This window comes from Miniopterus natalensis, chromosome 4, assembly GCF_054644295.1.
Source record: "Miniopterus natalensis isolate mMinNat1 chromosome 4, mMinNat1.hap1, whole genome shotgun sequence".
Lineage (NCBI taxonomy): Eukaryota > Metazoa > Chordata > Mammalia > Chiroptera > Miniopteridae > Miniopterus > Miniopterus natalensis.
In genome coordinates, this window is record NC_142084.1 from 85867383 (window position 1) to 85887039 (window position 19657).

Sequence of the window (19657 nt, forward strand, 5' to 3'; positions counted from 1 at the left end):
GAATTGTGCCCAGGGTGGAGAAACCCTGTACTGATATAATGACCCAGCTTAGTTTATCACAAGTATTCTCTCCAAAGGCTTACATTTTTACTTTATCATTTACAAATTACTTATGCATGCAAAATGTCTTTCTTTCATATATTGTAAAATAAACAGAATCATCATTTTTACTCCATTTTACAGTTGAGGAAACTGAGGCTTTCCAGAAATCTAACTCATGCCTCCTCATCTCAATAGCCCTTCTACTAAACAAAGAATAGCTCTTTTGTCTGTAAAAGTAACATTTTCTAGACTCAAAAATAACAGACTGAGTTGGCTTCTCATCTCACATAAAAGCTACATTCCTATAATTCAAGGCTTTCAGACATTTTACTAGCAGGTCCTGTGAGGGCAAACAAGTCCCCAGAAGTCTTACACAAATGCTCCTTCTTTAGGTTCCCAATGTCACCAAAGTCCAGCTCTAGCTCTGCTTCCCTGAGAAGCACAGCAAAGTCGATCCTGGTATTAATATGCCCTTAGACATGTCTCTTAGACATGAATTTGTTCATGCCTAGATATGCCTCATTTCTAACCCAAGCTTGCTCAAATGAGATACATGGCTCATCTTAAGGCCCAAGCAAGCTACAAAACAGTTTGTACTAAAACTCAACCTCTTCTTTCAAGACTCTTAGCAACATACACTTAGTGGCATCATATGTGTTGTTTTGCCCCCAAAGCTGACTCCAACTCAACACAAAAAGTCCTGTGTGAGAATGACAGTGCCCAAGGCTACCAACCTGGGGTCAGAATCTAGCCAGGAGAGACATTTTCTGGGAAACTAGGAATCTGAGGATTCTCCTCCATTCATCTCTGTCAGGACAAAAGTTGGCAAGGCCAAAATGATTTTAGAGAAACGCTTCAGAATCTCAGGAGAGAATGTCTTCTTTCCACTGAATTTGTTCTTTCATGAGACCAGTAAGTCTCATCCCTTTAAAAAATAATCACCTTGGAGACTGAGAGATCTTGACATTCAAAAGTCAATGCTCAGCATCATACCTTCCCTTTCTCCATCAGAGACCGCGCAGCTAAAAATTCTCAAAGCCTCTCAGAAGCCATATATTTCAATCTATACTTAAAGCTGACTCTACCTAAGAGCATACTGTAAGCACCATACAGACTATATGGCATTCATATATGGGTCCTGACACACTTGGATGGGGAAATTAACATCGGCCATGCAAATGAGTCATAAAATTACACAGCAAGCAACACGGGGGTCTGGCACGTTGCTACTCAAGTGTGGCCATGGCGCTGGCATCACTGGGGAGCTTGTTAGAAATGTAGAATTTCCACGCCTCCCTTCCACCTGCCGCAGACCTCCATTAGCGTCTTAACAAGGTCCCCAAGGGATTCTTGACACTTTGCCATCTGAGAAGTACCCATCTAGAACTTAACCACCTTTACTAAAACCCAACTACCATTCTGTGTCTTGGAAGTGAACACATTTGTTTTCACATCATTTCTCTTTAGAAAATGTATAATTATAGGAGGTTCGCAGACCACTCATACTGAAATGGTGGCAGATCTGATGGATGCTTGAGGACATCTACGTGTGTCATACAAGGACATTTCTGAAACAGAACTGTCACCCATGTCAGTCTAGAAGCACCCTGCTTCTTAAGAGGTCCATTTTTAATGATAATGACTACTAATGATTTCCAAGAATGAAGGAGGTAGTAAATTCTAAACACAGAACAAAGCTCTTATGTTACGGTTTTTCTAGTTGTAAATCTTTAGGGGGAAATTCATTGTTTCTGTGTACTTCACTGAACCTGCACTGGGCTAAGCCCATGAGTCCAATCTGGAAGCCAAACTAGGCTCAACCAGCGCACACAGGTCGTGTGGTCCCAATTCCTCTCTAATAAAAACAACAACTGCTGGGGAACAGAGACCTGGGGGACGGGGCGCCTCACCTGCTCTCCACTCTGGGGAAACAACTATACTCTATGTCTTCTTCTGCCTAAGACTTTTTTTTAACTCTCTCCTGATATTCATGTCATTACTGCGATTTAAGAGAGACAAGACAGGCCCACCTGGAATCTCCGCATGTCACGTGGGTTGCCGGCATTCTTTAGGCAATTTTGGTTACATTTGAGGAAAAATTTCAAGAAGAACCTGTAAAGAAACAAATGATCATGGTTAGCATTTCAGTCCTGACACAGAAAGAAAAAAAGTAGTAAGTTGCTTCTGGGCGGTGCGTTCTAGGCACACTTTCTGAAACACTCAGAATGGTGTTAGAACCAGTATTTTGTTGAAAGCTTTAGCCTTTGCTTTGCATCAGAGCTGGAGTGGCCCGCTCTGGGTACTGCCAACAGATCTCACAGAGAATTCGGCCCCCAAGGAAGTATTCTCAGACAGACAGATAGAAAGTCTTCACAGTAAGTTAAAGTGGGTTCCAATTGGGTATAATCGCCTGAGAATTATTCCTGGTCCCTAATAACATGTAATTTAAGTCCTGTAAATTCATAGATTATGAACCAGCAAAATACATGCTGGATGACTACAGGAGACAGTAAACACGTTTTATCTTAGCAACTCCAAAGAAAATATCCTAATTAGTCATACCTATGAGAAGTAGGTAAGATTCACATACTGACTAAAGAAAGTCCTTTGGCTTCACAAAGACTTCCTATTTGTGAGATCCATGGGCTTTACTTGCTAGGGCAACAAAAGGTCTCAATTTTCCAGGAATGACCCCAGTTTACACCTGCTGAATTAGTGTATTAACAGTGCCCACTTTAACTTGCAAAAGAGTCCTGTTGTGAATGATCAATTAGACGGTTGCCCTGCAGCTTTCTGAATTATCTCTTATGTTGCAGTTGTTAGAGTCCATCAGGTAAAGGAAGCAGGTATCAAAGGGGTGCTCCGAGGGCATTCATGCCAGCCACCTGCACGTTCCGTGCCTGCCCACGTTTGGGGAAAGCGGCATTTTAAAAACCACCTGAAGTTCGTATTTCCCAAAATATCAGAATGCGTTAAAATGCCGGTCAGCGAAATTCTTGTAAGAATAGAGAGCAGGCTGACGGCTGTAGGCTGGGGGTGGGCTGGGCAGGTGGAGGGATTTAGCCAAAAAGAAAGTGAAAAAAGAGAAAGAACTCATTGGTGTGGCTAACACTATGGTGATGGGGGCGAGGGACTCATCGGCGTGGCTAACACTGCGGTGAAGGTGGGGGGATGGAGGCGGAAGAGACTATAGGAGAGATAAAAGGTGATGAAAAAATTTAATTTAATTTAAATTTAAAAAAATAATAATAATTTTCTCTTCTTCCCCTTTCTCCCACTTCGAGTCTACACGGGAGTAAAATTCCCACCTGGATACACACACTTGGGAAAGCCCAGAACTCAACCTTGGACGGAGCCAGCGCCCTCAATCATCACGCTGTAGCAGCTTCAGCAACAGCAGAAGTACGACCCTGATGTGATCACTAACTGGACCACCCTGGCAATTGTACTAATAAGAGTAAACAGGAATAACCACACGGGTAAGAGGAATCGCTGGCATTGCTGTCGCCACCGGCAGCGTGGACCCTGGAAGGAGCCGCACCGCCCTTCCCTCTCCCTCCCCGGTTCCCCGGGGTTGATAATATTTGCCGCCTGTGTGTGTTTAAGCCATTTGAGCCGAGCCGACAGCCAGATTCAGGTTGTGTTAGAAGGAGCTGTCAGCACACCCTCTGGCATCTTCAAGTCAGACAACTGCTAGCCACCGCGAGGGGGTCCATCTGGTGCCAAAATGGATTTTGAAAGACAGGCAAACAGGACGCGGGCTCTGCCAGAGAGAAACAGAATCAAGGGAGCCGGGACCTGCCTCCGGGATGAGCAGGGGCGCGGCGCCTGTCAGCAGCCCATCGTTAGCACAAAAGCCATGCCGGGCACACACCGGATCCCCGTTACCCTGGGCTGCCCTGTCACTCGGCGCGCTGGCAGAAGCTCGACAGAGGATCGCTTGCTGAAATTGAAGGCTTGACCATCTGTCGTGGGGGAGAGACAGCGTCAACTGGTGCCCGGGGCCTAGCGCAAGCCCTTATGTGGCAAAGACGCTCTGAAGGGCCGATTCTTCTGGGGAGAGCCAGCCCTACCCCGGGGGGAGCCTCAGAAATTCTTTCAAAGTTTTCCCCTAAGTAGATGCCAAGTGCCTGACCCTTTCGATTGCACTTCCTTAAAGGAACCGAGAGGAGTTAGAAGCAGGAGATAAAAATATCCCACATGGAGAGAGAGAGTTAGACGGGGCACCCAAGTTCGGGGGATGGTTTTTACAGGGCTGCTTTTAAGGCATTTGTAAAGCCTGGATCACGTCTGCTGGCCCGGGGGGAAGGTCTCAGATTCCGAGGGGGCTTTTCACAGAGCGGAGGTTATTGTAACTGAAAACCTCACTTTTGTCTGACGAATTACCCCCGTTTGTGTGGCGGGTGTGTTTGATAAAGTGAGTCAGGAGAAAGAGTGTGGCAGCCTTACCGCAACCGTGGGAAACTGACCTGCAGCAGGACAAAGCTCCTATTGACCCTGCACAGCTCCAAAGAGTTCCATAAACTCCGGGAAATAGCCCAAGCGGGACCAAACTCCAGTCTTTTGGGGGTGGGGGGCAGGGTGGTGAGAAACCTGACACTTAATCGTTAACTTTCAATATGAACACTGTCACCTTGTGTCCCTACAGTGTGCTATACCATTCAAGGCACGTATATCCCCGGTATCTCATTGAGCCCTCATGGAAGTCCTATAAATCAGGTGTGCCAGAAATCATCAACCCATTTAAAAGGCAAGAAAACTAAGAGTCGATAAAATTAAGATACCTATCTGCAGTCAAAACTAAACTAATACTTTACATTGCTAAAAGGATTCATTATGGTATCTGTTTTCTCCATGAATTATGGGACTTAATAAGTGACCCTAACCATCACTTAGTCTAACTTCCTCATCGGGCATATGAGAAAACAGAGAGGTCAGGAGACAACGTGACAACAGGCACACGGTTTTATTAGTTATGAGAACTAGAACTAGCATCCGCTTGTCCTGACTTCCAGTTGTATGATTTTTCCAATATAATGTTAGCTTTTCAAAAGTCAGGCCAATAAGAGCTCCATACTTAAAATATTGACTTTTTGGTCTACTACCTCAATTAGGAAAGTGATCATTATAAAACCAAGTGTGGCGTCATATTAAGAAGTTGTGTTTAGGTTCATCGGTCAGGCTAATGTAAGACATCAACCCATCACTGAACATTAACTGAACCGAACACACCCACTGGTAGAATGAAACTGTTGATTCAATGATTAACTGATATCACATTTTAGCAGCCAATAGATATTCAGTATATTGAGTGGCTTCTGTGTGAGCAGCATGGTGCTGGACACCAGAGGCACCTGCAGGCTTTCCCAAAAGGAAAATTCATTGAATTAGCCACCAGGATCTGACCCATCTATGTGAGGATATAAAATAACAAAAAAACAATTCTGCATACCCAGCACATGGCACAGGACTCAGAACCCAATGGGTTTCCAGTAAATATCTGTTCAACTAAACAGAATCCAGGACCTCTACATTACAGACAGTAGCAGAGTATATTGGACAAGAGTTAGGGCTGGAGATAAGACAAATCTGGCTAAAGTCTGACACTTTTCTTAACCCTCCCTCACTGGCCTCATTAAAATGTGGAAATTACAGTACCACTGTGTAGTTTTCATCATGATTCTAGCTTCACTGTTTAATCAACTGTGTGACTTTAGACAAATTATTTTACCTCTCTGTGCCTCAATTTTCTCACCTGTAAAATGAGGGGAAATAACAGAACCTACTTCAGAGGGTTCTTAAGAATTAAATGAGTATCATATGTGTAGTGCTTAGTACAGAAAAAGCAATGATTATTTTCATCATTTATTCCCGGTACCTGGTCACCAACTAGTACTCAGAGATGTTGAGATTTTCAGATACAAAAAAATATTCTTCTCTCTTGTTAAGGTTAAGCAAAGAAACAAATTCTACATGACCAATGCAAACCACGTTTCATTGAATGACCTACAAAAACAAAAAAGGAGGCAGAAACCAAGGAGAGATAATAATGACTCCAGCAGCTTGATCCAATGGCCAAGACACACAAAAAGAAGAGAGGTAGCTGCTTAAATCATGGAGGACTCCAGCTAGTCACAACTGAAGGGCACACACAGTAAAACCGTCCATTAAGCAACAGCTTGTACATCATTAATTATTATGCAAAGCATTGCAATAGATCCGGGCTGAGCAGGTTGAGTTTTTACCTCTCCCACCCAAATCCTGAAAAATCACGTTTGGATGTTTTCAGCTGCTCTCCTAATGTCCAGGCTGGAAAAGAACAGCATCGAGGCGCACCTAAACCAAGACATAAAACCTCCATTTGCAGTCTTAAGGCTCCCCGAAAGTTCCTCTGACTTATGCCTGCAGATGGTTATGTGGCAGACGATCCTCCCCAAAGATATTCAGGACACGGAGACTCACTCTGACCCAATGCAGGAAACAGCTGTGTGGAGACAACTGCGGGGTCCCTTCTGTGTGAAGCTCAAGCTGCTCCCACACAGACACTCACTGGAGGGGAGGGAGGGAAGTGCCTGTGATTCAAAGGGCCTCTTTCCATGAACTGCTTTATCATCTTCACTTTGACAATGAAGCACAGATCCGTCTGCCTCCAAGACCAAATCTACTGCCCAGACATAACCAAGGAAGACTTTCCAGGAGTTCGGGAATTCTCCCAAATTGAAAATATTTAACCAGAAAGCAGCTATGTCTATCCAGACCACCCGAGCTGCCAGGGGCTACTTCAGAAATACCATCAGTGCCCCGCGGCAGCCCTCCGAGGAGAGGTAAACAAGCGTCCCGTGGTCACTGCCATGAAAAATAATAGGTCTCCCTTGAAAACAGGGGAGCTAAAACAGCTAGAAAGAAAAAACTCTATTTTCAATGTCAACACTTTTTTGGGTTCCTGGTACACAGAAGTGGTAGAGACAGTTCATCCATGCGAAAATATGATCCACAGAAGTCTGCCCAGATCCCACAGATGCCACAAGGGCGAGCTGTGAGAGGGCAAAGGTTGTTCATCGCCAGGCTAACCTTCTCTCCTTTTCTGACATTAAAATGCACAACTGAGAGAGGACCTGCCCTGACTCCAACCCCTGCAGTTACGTTTGAGAGACGAGGAAGGAAGAAAGGGGAAGAAGTGGGACCGTGGAGAGGATTCTACGCAGTTGAAGCAGATCCTCTCCTCCCGCCCCCAGTGGAAAGTGGAATGATACCAAGTGGTGGCACTATCTTGGGGATTCCAGGTGGGAGCATGTGGTTGCCCCTATTATTGGCCACTGACTTCAAGGAGTTTACCTTTTCCCCTGGCCAAGGTACCTAAGGTCTTGGGCATTTCTGGAAAATGTTCTCAGCCTGAAGGGATGAACATGAAAAGCATTCATTACCTCAGAGCTCGGAGTTTGGCCTTGATAAAAGAACATAATTAGAGGAAAGAATTTACAAAAAAAAAGGTGTTGGGACAGCATAGCAACAGACCAAAGAACTTAAAAATACTTTTCATAAAAAGGACCCGCAGCAAACAGGTCTCCTCACGATAGAAGTCTATCTGAAAGATGGGAAAAGTCAGCAGGATAGTGGAAAGAGAGAAGGGAAGACAAATAACTCATGGCCAATGAGGAAAAATTAATTGCAGTTGTTTAGAAATAAGGGGGAGAAGGGAAGTCAGAGCAAGGGTGCTGTAGCTTGGCATGGGCTCCTGCAAGGTTTGACTGGAAATTAGAGAGAGTCTGCCACATCCAAAGCACTGTCGGCTTGAGTGTGGTAGAGAAGGCATTCTTCTTCAGACACACTCTTATACCAAGTGTTTCTTGCCACAAGGTATTAAGGTACAAACACTGGCCCCGGGCCGATATTTGGAATCATCCGAATAATTTGATATGCAGCAGGAATGAGGCAGGTAACAAACCCAAGTGTTGGCCCATTTTTCTCGGCGCTGGGGACAGACTCAGTACATACATGTCTTACACTGTTTCCATTCCAAGGAATTCAATCTGCAAGGAACCACATGGCACAGAGCTCCTGCCGATGTGGGGATAGGATTTGAGACAGGCCTCAGAACTCAGGGTCACTGGTGTGAACCCTTCCCCACACTGGAAAAATGCAAGTGCTGTGGTAGTGGCAGCTTTGCTTCAGTAACAGTGACCCATTCCACAAAGGCAGGCACAAAATGTAAGGTGGGAGGAGCCTTAACACCTAACCTTAGTAGTTATCAGAGCGAACGCCATGTGCAAGGCCCTGATCTAAGTCTTTACCTGTATTAATTCATTTGCTCTTCACTACAGCCCTATGAAGTGTTATCTTTATTCTCATTTTATAGATAACAATGATGAGACATTATATAATTTACCCAAGGTTTCCTATCTAGGAAGTGGTATAACTGGGATTTGAATGTAAGCAGCTTGGCTCCAAAGCCTACATCCATTAAACTTATCCCTTTGCATGTTGTGCATATTATATTATGAGAGTATGGCCATTGACCATATCTGGCTATACTCTTATCATCACCACCAAATTCATTCAAAATTAAAGTTAGCATAAAATATTCTGGTATTGTTACTACAATATTTCCAATTATAAATTTTGATGTATTCCAATTTTGCTCATGACTTTCACTTACTTCAAATGTATTTTAACCGTAAAGAAAGCCCAGCAGGTGGGTCTGGTCATAGAGCCAAACCAAATTTGAAGAATGACAGCCAATGCAAAACCACGGTGACATGGGTCTCTTGGGGGGAGTCAATGAATGCTGTCTTAAGGATTTAGTTATACTATACGTGTTTACCAATTACACAAGTCGCTATCTTTCCATATCTTTCTTGCAGACAGAAAGACGCAGGTTGAAAATGAAAGGCTTTGAATGCCCCTCTGCTTAACACCCATGTGTTTAAGATTTTAAAGCATATTCATTTAGAAGCTGATGTGAGAGTTTCACTTTCTCTCCTAAGGACTCAACAGGTTTCAATATGAATTTCCCCTGTGGAGGTGACAGATGCCAGAGAAAGGTAAGAAAGTTCAAATCCACAGTAAGCGAATCATGGGGTTTTTGGACATTCACCTCACTATTTTTCCCAAGACTTTATGAAGTATAAACATTCACTGTTGTTCATTTACTCAACCAACAATATCCCCAGAAAGCCCAACATGTGTCACCGAGTCTTTTTCCTTAGCACCCCTGGTACTACCATCACTGTGACTCAGGTACAAGTTCTCCTCCAAAGGGAAAGGAAAAGAAAGCACTTATTAAAAGTGAACTTTCAGGAAAACTCTTTAACTCTGAGCATGACAGGGTATTGGAGTAACTGCCAAGTAAGATTGAATACTCGTAAAGTACTCATCTGCTGCGGGTACTCTAGCAGGGACTGGAGCCGGGAACCTTTCAAAGCCCCTAATAATGTCAAGATTATACCTTTCCGGGCACGTGGTCCCCTACTCTTCGCCATCTTTGCTTCAGTCCCATCGAGTTCCATCCTGTGCCCTGAACATGAGCTTCCTTCCTGCCCTTGGCGCAGGCTGCAGGCCTGGGTGTCGCGCCCCCCCCCCCCCCCCCCGCAGCTTCCCACAGTCCTCTCCGCCTTCCAGGGGCAGCCAGCGCACTGGGCCCATGGAACCTTCCAAGCCCCCCAGCTGCAGTTCATCACTTCCTCCCACACTCTTACAGCTCACGTCACACTGGCCTTTACACCCTGCACTCCAGTTACCCGAGTAACTGTCTGCCTCCTCCATGACACCACCGACAAGTCTAAAGTGCCCTTCTATTTACCACAGCACCTAGTATGACTGTGTATGGAAAACAGTAAATAAACATCTGGCTTAAACCAACTGTAAATATTAATGGCAGCTAATTTTGAGTGATAGCACAGAAATGATCTCTTTCCATTATCTATATTTTCTGAATTTTCTCTAAATAGGCATTAGTGTAAGAAAAGACAAAGAACTTTATCATTGTAAAAACTGAAGTATCACTCAGCATAGAACCTAGAGAAGGTTGCCCCCATTTTGCAATGGATAAATAATGATCAGTGTTTTTGCCAAAGTCTTTATGTTCTAAGATTTGCCAGTTAATTTAAATGAGAACAGTTAAGAGCTAGCCATCTCACACTCTGTAAAAGGCAGGTCATTTATTAGTTTCACATATGCATAATTCATAAAAGTATCAACTGGGCATATTCTACACCATTGGTGTCCTCACTTGCCTACCTAAAAAATTCCTCAACATCAAAGTTTAAAATATTATGTCTAGGTTAAACTTGCCATTGTTTTTAAAGTATTTACACATAACCCAAAGGGACAAAAGGCCATGTGATAAATAGTATGAAATGGATGTCCTCTCTCAAAAATCCTACAGACCCCTCTGATGACTTTGTTGAAACCCAGTGCTGAAAGCTCTTGATGGTTTGCCATTTCTTGGTTCAGCTTATTTCCTTAAGTCATCTATCTATTTCTCCCATCAGTCTATCCCTCATTCAGTAAGTATTTACTAAACAACAACAACAACATGCCAAGCACAAGCACAGAGACAACTTCCTCCCTGCCCTTATGGAAGCACATTGAAGTGTAGTTCCCAGGCCACTTATGCGGAACTATCTGGAAACTTCTCCTGGTGGAAGTAAGTTAGGGAGTATGGTACTCAAACATTTTTGATGTACATGGGATCTTAAGAATGAATATATAATTAATTTTTTAAATCAAATCATGTCAATACCATGTGATAAACGCAATGATAACGTTTTGTGCCAGAAATAGTGAACTTCAGAGAAAGGATGGCCATCTAATCATGTCATTGAGACTTAGTGCAAAAACATATGTCGAATCATCTCTGAGCAAAAAGAAAAATTAAGTTCCCTCACCCATCCCACCTCCTCCCCAGCATGAGCCAACAGAAATGAAAGGGTTTCCTGGTCACGAAAGAAAGCTGATATTTGACAAATTTTTGCTTCAAGAAAAAGAAACAAGCTCATTTTTCTATCAAAAAAGAAAGAAAAGAAAAAGGCATCAGCTAAAGAAGCTAAGAAAAGCAAGGTGTCTTGCTAAGGGTGAAAATTATTTTGAAAGCTATTTAAATCATCACCACCCTTTTAAAAATCTCATTCCATTTGTCTGTTCACTTTCCTGGGCACACCGTCCGTCGTCCCAGTCTCAGTATCGCCATGTGTTGCCTCCCATCCTCCGGGCTCATGCACGATTGGGGAAAATGGATTTAATTTGAGCAATGGCTTTCATCGAAAAACACCACTGCATTCCAACACGCCACCCAAGCAGAGTTCAGACAAACAAGTGATTCCTTAATTTGGATTTAAAGTTCAGCATCAGCCTCCAAATAAAAATGACCAGTGAGCCTCCTGCCCACAGAGCAATGACAATAATCTCATGAGCTCCAAATTATTCCAGTTTATATTATGGGTGATCCAATAAGTCTGTGTGTTCTAGTCCATAAAAATATAAGAAGAAATTTATCATTTTAAAATCATAATGCAAAATAGAGTCTGACACTTTATTAAGCACTATTTCTCATGATATCATAAGGATGCTGATGGAAAATGAAACCAAAGCAATATTGTCAACGAACAATGACATAATTTAGACTTTCTGAGGAGCTTTGTAGCTCCCCGGTCATACTCCCTTGCCCTCCCCTGCTCCCCACCCCACATGTCACTCTAAACAGTTTCAGTTTAAAAGCAGAAACATGGCAAACAAAACTTCAAAGAGGCTTTTATTTTATCATGACAACTGGTTAATAAAAGAAAGAATGCTAGAATGGTATGAGATTTTAGGATTGACCTAGTCCAGATAGTCTTACCCTAAAGTCCATGAATGATCTACATGGGGTACTTGAAGACCTCAACACTGTATCCAAATTTTTGCACACAATTTTTTTTCTATTGAATGAGCCCCCAGTTTTCGTGAGATTGTAGAAGGAGTCTGAGTTGACTGCCCAGAGTCCATTTTCCCCACTTTGTAACAGTCCCCCATTGTCCTTTTGGAGGACTTCCTGGCCCTCTCCCAGGAGTCCCTGTACTTCAGTGGCATGAACTCATTCCCACTTGGGCCAGACGGCACCTGTGATCCAGGCCTGGCCAGTCGCAGCATGACATCCCCCAACTCTGTGATTGCTTTAGAGATGGGCATACGACCCAAGTCAAGTCAACCAGGCCCAATCCAAGCTAGTTTCAGGATTTTTGTGTGAGTGGCTAAAACGGGAGATGGATTCCATTCTACTAGAGTTGAACCTGGAAAACCGTGAGGCTGAGTTTGCTGGAAAATTCTATTTTTAGAGGTGAATCCATAATAGAATATAATCCATAATAGAATATAATCCACTAGTATCCCACCTAACAGAGATCACAGGACAAGGGAATTCTGATAGGTGGGGAGGAGAGAAGATACAGGGAGGTCACGTCATACAGTGCCCTACAAGAAAGGTGGAGCCACGTGGAGATGGAGATGTGGACAGAATGATGAAGCTAAGAAGGGGGGATCCTAAAATAGGTGTGTGCGTAAAAGAGAGAGAATATTCTATTCTGGTGAGCCCTGTTAAGTTGCAGACTATCAAACTTCAACATCCTATGGCCTCCTCTCAAGTCACCATCATTGACTGATAGATTGATAAATAGGTAGATAGGTAGATGATAGATAGATGATGATGATAGACGATAGACGACAGACGATAGACAGATAGACAGACAGACAGACAGATAGATAGATGATAGATAGATAGAGATAGATGATAGATAGAGATAGATGATAGATGATAGATGATAGATGATAGATAGATAGATAGATAGATAGATAGATAGATAGATAGATAGATAGAGATGATGATAGATAGATGATAGATAGATAGAGATGATGATAGATAGATGATAGATAGATAGAGATGATGATAGATAGATGATAGATAGATAGATAGATAGATAGATAGATAGATAGAGATGATGATAGATAGATGATAGATAGATAGAGATGATGATAGATAGATGATAGATAGATAGAGATGATGATAGATAGATGATAGATAGATAGATAGATAGATAGATAGATAGATAGATAGATAGAGATGATGATAGATAGATGATAGATAGAGATGATGATAGATAGATGATAGATAGATAGAGATGATGATAGATAGATGATAGATAGATAGATAGATAGATAGATAGATAGATAGATAGATAGATAGATGATAGAGATGATGATAGAGATAGATGATAGATATAGATATAGATATAGATATAGATATAGATATAGATATAGATATATAGATATAGATATAGACAGACAGATGGACAGACAGGGAGATAGATATCCAGGCAGGCAATATCAATGAGTGAACTAGACTTCATGTAAAACCACAGACAGTACTAGAGACCGTATGATCTGAAGAATTAATGTCTAGACTACAAGGGACAGCTTCAGCTCTTCTCCAGCTAAATGGGAAACGTGGGGCCAGTGTTACCAGAGCTTCCCACTTCAAGAGAAGCTACAAATTCATATCATTAAGTGTGAGATCTGTCGATCTTCCAAACAACACAAGGGCCAGACAAAACAAATCTGGGAGAGGGGTCCCAGTCTGCATCTGTTGCTCTAAACCGTAATAACCAAAGTAGCAGCAACTCATTTGTCTGTGAGGTTAGAGCTGGGCTTCCTTATGCCCGTTTTTAAATTTTAAAAAATAATAATAAAAGAAGGACTTGTGTGGCTGCATTAAATGGGACTCCTCTCATTAAAAAAAAAAAAAAAAAGTAGTTCTTGTGTTTGAAGTAGTGGCATGTTTTCCTTTGTTCTGTGATTTTTGAGAATCCTTGCCACCTGAATCCAGATGTAGTCAAACTGGATTCTCTCCCAGACCTTTGGCAGCTGACATACTGGGTGCAGGGAGAAGCTAGGAAAGCATCGGCTCCCAGAAAAGAAAGAGAAGGCAGTGCACATTTAGCAGCGTGAGACCTCCACAGACAGCGAGTACATGCGGGGAAACTTCCCGTGCCCACCTGCTCGCAGCTGGATTTCCTAGGGCGCCCAGTTCAATCATGAGTAAGTTTTAGCACCATTTTACAGCCAATTAACCATGCAGGAAACAAAACACCTGACTTGGTGCCCTCCTCCGACTTCTGAAGAGTCTGTGGCCTGGGAAGTCAGCAATTTGGGACTTTATGAAAGAAGACGCCATCGACCCAGAACAAGCAAGTTTCATCCCTTCTTGGATTTACTGGGAGGACACACAACTTAGGCCTGGCCTCACTGGCATTGGAATCACTCCTGTTTTCACACAGAAAGCCCCCATTTTACTCAAGAGTGTGCCAGGCACGGGGGAAGTCATTCCAATGAATCCTTACACACCCCATTAGTTAGGTCCTATTAATATCCCCATTTTCCAGATGAATATACTGAGACCAGAAAGGTTGGGGAAAAGGCCCCAGGCCTCATACACACTGTAAGTAGCAGAAGCAGGACCTGAGGCCAGGATATAGCTCATCACAGAGAGCAAAACTGTGCTGAAGGGCTCACTGCTTACCCTTGGATCCAGTAAAGAGTGCAACTAACTACGTGATAATGGCAGGCTTCTATTATTTCAGGGGAAAACCTCCTTGGGTGGAAAATAAGTAGTCAAACTTGTGCTAGGTTCTATTAGCAATAATTCCTCACTAAATCAATAATTAAAAACAGGCTATACTTTTGAAACAATGCTTTACTTTTAAAAACCATTTCTTTCCTAACTTTTTTCAATTGATCTTCTAAAAAAACACTCTTGAAGGCTCTGTTAAGGGCAGGTAGAATCGCCCCCCATTTGGTGAATGGCAGGATAAAAGGAACCTAGTTTCTTGTGCTACTGGAGAGTGCAGCATTCAACACGCACTCACACTTATTTCAATTTTTTTTTTAATGCCTCCTTCTGCCCCAAAGCACCCCTTTCCTTCACGACCTGAACCAAACCTATTCCTGTGAGCTTTCTTCCACCCTCTGCCTCCGAGCTCATGCTACCTCCACAATGAACCACTCTTCCTGGCATAATTCCTTTCCCTCTTCCATCCCTTCTCAACCTGAACAACTAATCATTCATCAAGGCCAAGGTCAAATGCCACCTGCACTAGGGCACTGCCCTGACTCTCCCAGAGAAATGCCCCACATGCTCTCCTCTGCGCTCCCACCGTCATTCTAATGCTGCAAACCATCTGGTTTCGCTTCTCTGTTGCCCTAACACAAGTTCCCACTCACTCACAATGACATACTTTCTGTAAGATTAAAGTCTCGAAGACCGAAATGTCACCAGCATTCTGAGCGTGCTCTTTCTGATGCTGTTGACCGCTGGACAAGAATCCTGCGCTGGGCTATTAATACGCCGAATCGCTCCCGTGTCTTCCCTTAGGAACTAACACGAAAGTGTAAGTGCTTCCGTGCCCCAGGTAAGGCGGCCGTTCGCCAGCAGTCTCCTGACGGTGCTGGGCAGTGGTTTTCTGCACTCAATGCCGAGAGTGGGAGAAAACCCCCACTTAGCTCTGATTTCTTGCTTTTTGCAAGAGAGCGTCGTAAGTTGCTTCTTGGTCTCACCTCGCGCACGGGGCACTGTTTCAGCTGAGATTTTGACAAGCCTCTCCAGAATTAGAGTACTTTATCATCGCATTAGTACTGAAAAAGTCACATAATTAACAGAATTTATGCTCATTTACTCTGTAGAAGCACTAATATTCAATCTCTCTGCCTCTGTTTAATTACTCTCCTTAACACAACTTTTTTTTTTTTTTCCAAGTTGACCCTTCCTGGGCTTACCTAGAGAAATGTGTTAAACCTGTTTCTTCCTCCGCTCCATGGAAATTGCTTGACTTTATTCATTTGGATAAGTATAAAAGGCAGGCCGACCGGGTCTGTCCCGGCTCACACATGCCTTTGAATTAGCAGGCGTAACGGTGTCCTGCTTTCGTGGAGATGCCCTGTTCAGAGTGAGTGATGACAGCCACCAGCATGCCTATTAATTGTAATACGACACTGGCATTATGCAGGGTGCTAGCTAGTAGTAAACTAGCATTAGTTCAGGTGCCTCAGAAATTCAGAAGCTGAGACACCTCGGTTCTTTAAAGAGGCCAACAGACTCACCTGACACACTCTGCCTTCTCAGGCACTGCTTCTTTGCTCAAGAGCGTGGGAGGAGCGTGCATGAGCACACGCACACGTGCACACGTGCACACATGCACGCACCCCTCTCCAAATAAAGTCACCATCAGGGAGCAAAGCCATCATTAAGTAACAAATCTGGAAGGCACTCAGCATGCTCTTTCTCTCTCCTGATTTTTTTTTTTTTTCCTTTTAGGCAGCATGGTAATAATGTAAAGGAACCAAGGCTGAAATGACAAACATTGAGTACAGGCTGCATTTCTGCTCCCCTTTTTCTAAAACATGGATAACGAAATTGTGCCTCGGTATTTCATGCTGAGATGGCCCACAGTCCAGTCAGGGAGATGAGGGCCCAGAGGAAAGGGAAGGATCTCTGGCTGAAACTGAGCTTTCAAAGTAGTCTGCTCATTTCGAATGGAAGGTAAACCCTTCCTGACAGGGTCAGGGGTGAGCCAGTGATCAAATGGGCAGTTGTCCTGGTTCCTTAGAGGGCGAGCTCCAGGCACAGAAGATACGGGCACATTCCTCCGGCCTGGGACACGCTGGTGGCCTCAGAGACATGCACAGCAATCACCATTCCCCTTGTCTGTCTATCAAGGGAAGAATTCATCCACTCCATTTCCCTCCAAGAGGCACATCATGGTTGAAATGCTAAGAAACGGCAAATAAGAGGTCTTTCTTGTCTGTCCTCCATTGTATCCAAGTGACAGGCAGGACGCTCTATTGGTCTTCATCCCAAAACAGAATAACCCTGTGAGCCCGCAAACATAATATAACCCGAATTCACTGGGAAATGAGAGTCCTCTCCAACCTGCAAGCTTTAGCTCAGTCATTCCTTCGCCCCGTAAGGCCTTTCCTTCCCTCTTCAGGCCCTTCCCTCCATCCATCTGGTTACTCTTCCCCTTCCAATAAGGCTGCCCAGACTCTCCACCTGGAGTTAACGCCTCGCTCCTCCACACACCTAAGGCGTTCGAGACCCTGAGTGTCTTTCTTACGGAGCTTACCAAGGCCAGTTTATCCTTAGGCTCTCTATGCGTAAGTCTGACTGGTTCACTTGGCTGTGAACACCTGAAGGATTATCAGGGTTGAGGCGCTGCCTAATCTCAGCGACCACGCTCGGGGCCTTTCCTAGCTGAAACTCACTAGTTCATTTTTTTCCTCCAAAGATGCCCTTCTTCACTTCACCTCTGGCCAAACGCCTCACCATTCCCTGAAAGTTTGTCGTTTCCTACTTCCAGGCCTCTGTACATGCTGTTCCCACTGCCTGGAAATTTTGTTTACTGAAAGGAAATCAAATCCATTTTCCAAGGCCAATGCCAAAGCCTCCTGATCATATTGGCCAAAACAGCGCGATCTAAATTCTCACAGCCTTGGTTTGTACCATACTGGTCCTTTAGCTCTTTGTCCTTGGTTATCTGTATTTACATTTCTTATCTGATTATAAGCATCTCACTGGAGGGATCCTACTTTATGCAATCCTGTAGAGCCTTGCTTGAGCATCACAAATACCAACTGTACAGTGGTAAATGGACATGGATCATTTTTTCCTTTAGGGTCTTCAGAGAAATAAGACAAGTACTGACAAATAATAAATACTCCTACAAAAATACTTCTGCCTCTGCCACTATCATGACAATATCAACACAATTACTATTACTTTTGTTCTTCTTATTAGCGTTACTATTATTTGAGTGCTTACTAGGTGCAAGATAATCTTCACTACCCTAAGGTAGTAACCATTAAGGTCGACAGTCTTAGTCCATTTGTCTGAGGTCACAAATCTAGTGCAAGAAGCTGGATTCAAACCCAGGTCTGACTGGGCCGAAGTTCACGGGCTTGTTCACTGGACAATTTACATCTAGCTTATCACTCTTCCAAGGGCGAAAGGTGATTCTTCCCTGTCCGCCTGCTCACCCTGGCTCTCAGGTACAGAAAGGAGGATATTGAGTCAGTGTGGAGGGGAATCACCTCCCGTGGTTTCCACCGGCCGTGGATTTGGCCACCACCTTGGTGTGGGTCTCTTTGGTGCAACTGAGTGCTTTTCAGCTTTAGAACAAGATAGCCCTCTCCCCTCTTGCATCCCACACTGCTGTACTTTTTCCAGTCCACCTGCTCAGTTTGACCTTTGAAAGGGTTTTGCTTCGCGCTCTGCAGTACAGGCGAGTGGCATTTCTAACTGTTCAGTTGCCTGTGCTCCCCTTCGGCCCCAGCCCGTGGAGCATCCTGCGTTTCCACTGCACGCACGGCTCAGGGCACAAACACCTTTGCCCCGGAGCCCTGGCGCTGCCACCATTACGTCCTCTCCAGCGCCAGGCACAGAGGCAACCTCGGGGCCTCTCACCCCCAGCTGTTCCACCGCGTCAGTCTCAGTCTCACGGGCAGCAAGATGCATTCCAGAGCCGGGGGGATTAACCTCCAAGAAGACACTCAGTTTTAGCTTCAGCCTCCCTAAATCCTCAACAAAAACTTTAACATCCAGCTCTCATTTGGGACCTTAACTGTAAATCTCCTCTCTTCTCGCCCACTCACGAAAGGGATGAGTCCAATCAGTTCGGGCCTTTTCCAGTCACTCGTCCCTTAAGTTTCCTGTGGGATTCAAGGTAATAAATGGATAAGAACTTCCATCACCATGAGCCCCACTTAAAGGCCAAAAAAGAAACTGGAGAGTGGGGAGAAACATTATTAGTGCCACGGGTGGGGATTTCTGAAAATATTTGAAGCAACATCAATCATTTATGGAAATGAAGCCAACCTGCTGGTATGTTAAAAACAGCAGTGACCGAATTTGTGCTCAATTCTTAGAGCCTTGTTGATCAGCGACTGATCCCTGCCATAAGAACAGATCTCCTTTTCACTCAAGTGAGGATCTGCAGGGGTATTTTCAAAAGTAAATAAATGGCCACAAAGAACAAAAAAAGGACCAGTAAAGAACTGAGTCTCTCAAGAACATCCCTGACAAAATAAACCCCATGTTTATGTATACTCCCTCAATTGGCCTGGGCCAGAAATCTTTCCTGCAACTTAAAACCAACTGCACAGGAGTTGAGAGAAATGTCCGGAATTAGCTTAGCCAAATGCTGCCTTAAATAAATGCTCCTCGGTGCTTAACAAGACGCGAGGGCCAAAGCTTCGTCTAACCTCACCAATTCCCATTTTTCTGCCATCACGCATCACGTAATCTTTTTTGTTTTTGTCTTTTGTCATATGGCATCTGAACTGTAGACACTTCTTTAAGTTCCTGTTGGTATATTTAAAAATAATGTCTAGTTTCTTTCTGATTGTAAGTGTTGACTTCTTGCTTTTTTAAAAAAAAAAGTTTAAATTCTCAAAAGTAAAAAATAAATAAAACCCACCTCTATCTCTTCTCCCAGTCTTTTCATGTATATACAAGTTTTATCACAATATACAGATTTTTATCCATTTTCTTTTTTCATGGTAAGCAATCTTCAAAATGTGATTTTTTTCTACTCCA

General features: G+C 43.6%; 1 protein-coding gene across 4 annotated transcripts in view; it reads right to left on the reverse strand.

The window, feature by feature from the left end:
* The window catches only part of EBF1 (EBF transcription factor 1), a 372993-nt gene that overhangs the window by 137959 nt on the left and 215377 nt on the right, over positions 1-19657 (reverse strand). For all 4 annotated transcript variants that reach the window (XM_087816956.1, XM_087816955.1, XM_087816954.1 and 1 more), the window contains exon 7: positions 2073-2154. In XM_087816956.1, the coding sequence (XP_087673082.1) occupies positions 2073-2154 (82 nt within the window). The remainder of the gene's footprint in view (positions 1-2072; positions 2155-19657) is intronic.